At 53.7% G+C, this 5242-nt stretch overlaps 1 protein-coding gene across 1 annotated transcript; it reads right to left on the bottom strand.

The window, feature by feature from the left end:
• Positions 1-899: 899 nt before the first annotated feature.
• LOC143274616 (uncharacterized) lies at positions 900-5020 on the bottom strand. Its single transcript, XM_076578485.1, has 2 exons — positions 2655-5020; positions 900-2588 (listed from the first exon to the last, which is right to left on the bottom strand). The coding sequence occupies exons 1-2, from the start codon at positions 4875-4877 to the stop codon at positions 900-902; spliced, it is 3912 nt and encodes a 1303-aa protein (XP_076434600.1). The 5' UTR covers positions 4878-5020.
• Positions 5021-5242: the final 222 nt, after the last annotated feature.

The following is a 5242-nucleotide window of genomic DNA, read 5'->3' as shown; positions in this document are numbered from 1 at the left end:
TCCCAGACGGATTTCAGGGTCCTGATAGAATTGGCGAAAATTATGAAAGTGGATGCATTCAGTTTTGGAGGACGAAAATGTGAAGCCATTCTCCTCTGCCCAACACGTAACATCAGGTAATCGTAACAGTTTCATAAAGTGACCCCAGCCACTGTCCAACCCACAGACCTCCCAAAAGTGGAAAAGACCACTAAAGACACTCGAAACAGTTACCGCCTGATACAAGGTTACCTCACGACAGCTTGTGATGGGTGAAGGTGGTGACTTGGGTGGGACCTTCAGCCGGGCACTGCAGCCTCTGCTCACCGGCTTGCTAAAAATCAGGCAGAGGTTCTGGCTGGCCAAGAATTCCTCTCCATCAGCCTTCCGGGCCTCTGCCACAAGGTCCGCGCTCTCTGACGTCTCAGAGTCAAGTCACACCTAATCACAGTCAGCTGCAGCCAGGTAAACGGCAGGTGAGCGCGAGTTCTGCACTTGGCACGCTAACCGGCCAAAACATACATTGCACGCACTGTACTGCAGTTGCAGTCATGCCAATGTGACAAGAGCCCTCTCGCTCCTACAGAGCGGTGTGTGCACGTGCTGCACAACTCTTACACAGGTAAAACGAGTGTGCATACACACGCTTTTACCAAACCAAGAACATGTCAGAAAACATGACCTAGAGAAACTGGGATTCGAACTCCCAACCATCGGAACTAACACCACTTTCACCGGCCACTGAGCCATACTAAATCGCTCGCACTTCCGCCTATACTTCCGCAGCAACGAAAGGTTGGGCTGATCTGTGACACAACCCCCTTTCAAAGCCCTTAAGCTATGAGCTCAAGAGGCAAGTACAACCACCACGTAAGCTGCACAGATATAGGCAAGTGCTCTATGACTGCCGGCTCAAATAGTCAGCTCCATGGTTGTCTATACCCTTCACTGACTGAAAGACATGAGTGTGACTGCAGCTCCATTGCCCAGCCCATCAGTCTCCTGCTAACTGGACGGATCCGATGCAAATACTGCAATGGATTGTGGTCACACTGGAGCTGAAAAGTACGTCCATGCAAGTATGGATAGAACTTTCTCACTGACCACACCACCGCAAGGCACTCTAGCTCTATGGCATGGTACCGGAATTCTGCACCCACCAGTTTCTTGCTGGCATAAGCCACTGGTCGGAGCATCCCTTCATGCTCCTGCAGAAGCACAGCTCCCAAACCAGTACCGGACGCATCCGTCCTCAGAACGAAAGGCTTAGACTGGTCAGGAAGTTGCAGAATGGGTGCGCTGACCAACGCATCCTTCAAAGAGTCAAACGCCTTTTGACACTCTGGAGACCATGAGACTTTGGTTGGCTCTTTCCCGCGAGTTTTTTCCGTCAAGGGCAAGGCCACCTCCGCATATCTGGGAACGAACTTCCGGTAATAACCGGCAAGACCCAAAAAACTACGGAGTTCCTTCTTGGTAGTTGGAACTGGGGCATTCCGAATCCTGTCTACTTTCTCCTGCTGCAACCCTAGATGACCTTCTGAGACAGTGTGTCCCAGAAACTGAATCTCTGAGAATCCCAGTTCACACTTGGAGGGCTTAGCAGCAAGGTGGACCTCCTTGAGATGACGGAACAACGCCCGCAGCACCTTGATATGGCCTCGCCAACATTCAGACGCGATGAGAAGGTCGTCCATGAAATTTTGAATTTCTGGCAGTTTCAACGGAGCCAGAACCTCCCTCATCGTACGGGAAAAGATCGCCCCCGCGGTCTTCAGACCGAAGGGCATGGTCACCCACTGAAACTGTCCATCCGGGGTGGTGAAGGCTGTCTTAGGGCGATCAGACGTCTTCACGGGGATCTGCCAGTATCCCTTTGTGAGATCAAGCTTAGAGAAAACTTTTGCTTTCCCAAGCCTGGCAAAAATCTCATCAATGTTGGGCAAGGGCTCAGCATCAAACCTGAGATGCTTATTGAGCTGGCGGTAGTCCACACAAAACCGCACCTTGCCGTCCTTCTTCCTTACGAGGACAATGGGAGCAGAATAGGGAGAGCTCGCCTTCTCTATAACCCCCATACTCAGCATCGCCTCGACCTCCTTGGCGATGACCTGTGTCTGAGAGTGAGGTAACGGGTACTGCCGAACCCAAACGGGTTCATCCGTATCCAGAATGAGTTCACACTCACCCACCCTAGACCGGAGAGGTAAGTCCGTATGGACATAGGATGCCTCAGCAGTCAGCTCCTGCAGCTGAGCACGCCGAACAGCCAAGTCTGCCCCCAACACAACATCTTTGAACGACTCCTCGGCGGTCAGAGGGACACAGGGGATCGCAGAAGAACCACCCCCCAATTCCGTAGCCTCCGACTTATCCTCGATGACAGTAGGGCAGTAGGCGGCCGCAGCCCGCTCCCGCCGAAGGAACTTCTTCAACAGGTTGGCGTGGTATAGCTTTGACTTCCCACGCACTGAAATCCTGTAGTCCCAGTCTCCCACTCTTTCGAGGACTTTAAAGGGTCCTTGCCACGACACCTGAAGTTTGTTGTGTCGGACGAGAAGAAGGAGCAAGACCTCATCTCCCTGGTCGAACCAACGTTCCTTGGAACGACGATTGAAACATCAGGCGTACCGACGTGAGGCCTGCCTGAGATTTTCCTGGGCGATCTCACAAACCTCTTTGACTCGGTTCCGAAGATCTACCACGTACTCGGATTCAGTACGGGCCGGGTCGTCACCTTGAAAGTCTTCCTGAGTCCATACCCGTCTGAGAATGGACATGGGCCCTTTTACCGTCCGTCCATAGAGAAGCTCAAAGGGAGAGAACTTCATAGACTCCTGTGGAACCTCACGATAAGCGAAGAGCACAGCTGGGACAAGCCTGTCCCAGTCCCTTGGCCGTTTGACGCAGAGCCGTTGGAGCATCTTTTTCAACGTGGCATTGAAACGCTCTACAAGGCCATTAGCTTGTGCATGATAGGGGCTGGTAAACAGACCCTTGATGCCCAAGAGCTGGTGAACTTCTCTCATGACGTTCCCCATGAACTGCGTTCCCTGGTCACTAAGGACCTGATCAGGAACCCCCACACGAGTCCACATCTGCCACAATGCTTCCGCAACAGTAGGAGTATCTATGCTCCTGAGCGGAACTGCCTCGGGATATCGAGTCGCATAGTCAACCATTACCAAAATGTAATGGTGACCGCGGGCAGACGAGGGGTGTATGGGACCGACAAGGTCCACGGCCACTTTGGAGAACGGTTCCCCCACAATGGGAACCGTCCCCAAAGGAACCCTAACGTTCTGGCCTTTCGGCGTGGTACGCTGACATACCTCGCAGGAGCGACAGTACTGACGGATATCTGAAGAACAGCCCGGCCAGTAGAAATCCTGCCAGATACGCTCCTGCGTCCGCCTGACCCCTAGATGACCTGCCATTGAGGAATCATGCCCTAAGGCAAGGACAGTGGGACGGAGTTCAGAGGGAACCACCAGCTGTTTGAAGCTGCGTCCTTGCTTGGCGAAGACTCGGAAGAGAGTACCTTGCTTGAAGACGTACTGGGTTCCATCCCGTGGGGACTCAGAGCCAGTACGAGCAAGTTCCTGTACCTTCGCCAGGGACGGATCTTTGCGCTGAAGGCTCTGAACAGTCTGACGATCTACCTTCAGCGCGGAATCAGATGGACTGACAGGAGTCCGCACTGGTTCCAGGGCCCTCCGAGGCTGCGAGGCTGAGCGGGTCACCACGCCAGCAGTCACCCCTGGGGGTAACTGGGTAGACACTCGCTCCTTACGCCCATCAACAAAGGTGATTGTATTGCCGATAAGGAGCGAGCACGGTGGCCTTTCTAATGCCACAGCCCAAACAACCCCCTCAAAATAGGGAGTATCCACACAGATCTGGACACAGGGTCTCTCGGCCTGAAAACAGCCCTGGACCCCCGTCACCCAACAAGACTTCCCTCTCTTGGCGGAAGGAGAAACGAGTGATTCATCTACAAAGACACAGGTAGCCCCAGTGTCCCGGATGGTATCTCTGACCTTGCCCTCGACGATGCTGAGGAATATGGCCAGGTAGTCCTCCCGTTCGCCTGTCACACTCTGAAAGCAATCAGCATGGTCCACGACCTGGACTAAATTACCTTTCTGGTAACGACCTGGCTGTGCAGAGGTCAAGGCCGGGCAATCACGTCGGAGGTGTCCTCGCATTCCACAGTTCCAACAGCTAACTGGAGGGTGAGGCTGTGCGCTGGATGGTGACTTCTCGCCAGAACGATGGGGCAGAGTACCCCGATCCGGCATCCGAGGATGTCTACCCTGACCCACGCTCCGCAAGCCAGTACCCTCCCTCGCATCTCTCCTAGCTTCCTCATAACCATCAGCTCTACGAGCCGCCGCCATGAGATCATCTGGGTGACTGTCTCGGACTTGCACAGCAATGTCCTGTGGCATAAAAGAGTACACCTGCTCTAGGAGGATAAACTCTCGCAGAGGGATGGAAGACAACTGCTCCCAATTCGTCAGAGCTTTATCAAGCCTGACCGAGCACTGTGCCCAAGTCTCGTCGGGTCGCTTCCTTATATCACGGAACTTGCGGCGGTATGCCTCCGGTGTAAGCCGGTACTGTGCCCGCAATGCTCTACACAAGTCCGCATAAGTACCTTCTGGTGGAAGCGTATTATACGCCTCCCTGGCCTTCCCAGACAGAGATGCAGACATGTGCACCTTCTTGGCACTGTCTTCTAAACCATAATCCCGAGCAACTGACTCAAAGTGCTCTATAAAGGCATCCACGTCCTCCCCTTCACGGAAGATAGGCAACTTAGCAGCAGGAGGGAGAACAGCTGCAGGGACTTGTGCAGACCGTGCACCCTGTGATAACAGAGCCACCCTTGCCATCAAGTCTGCAAACTGTTGGTCCCTTCTGTCTCTATCCTCTTTCTCTGTTCTCTTTCCTCTTGCCTGCGCTCTTTCTCCTCACGCTCTACTTTTTCTCTCTGTTCTTTCCTCTTGCCTGCGCTCTTTCTCCTCACGCTCTACTTTTTCTCTCTGTTCTTTCCCCTTTCCGGCTGTTCTCCAGGTACATAATTACCTGGGCAACCTCGGAGCCACCAGAGCCTGAACGAGCTCTTACCGGAGGAGGTTCGATGAATGAAAGATCATTGAGACCTACGCTGGACCAGACAGGGGTAGCCGGCGACCTGAAAGTCGATGCCCGCGTGTGCGGCAGCACGGTTGCCCGCTCAGGAGGCAACCCTGCTACA

Source organism: Babylonia areolata, chromosome 29, assembly GCF_041734735.1.
Source record: "Babylonia areolata isolate BAREFJ2019XMU chromosome 29, ASM4173473v1, whole genome shotgun sequence".
Taxonomy (NCBI): Eukaryota; Metazoa; Mollusca; class Gastropoda; order Neogastropoda; family Buccinidae; genus Babylonia; species Babylonia areolata.
The sequence above is the reverse complement of the archived record's forward strand: the minus strand, read 5'-3'. Positions and strand labels throughout refer to the sequence as shown.

Coding starts and splice junctions, on each gene's coding strand:
- LOC143274616 (XM_076578485.1), bottom strand. CDS start 4,877: ATGGCAAGGGTGGCTCTGTTATCACAGGGTGCACGGTCTGCACAAGTC. Junction 2,589..2,654: donor TTCGGAACCGAGTCAAAGAG/GTTTGTGAGATC, acceptor TGTTTCAATCGT/CGTTCCAAGGAACGTTGGTT.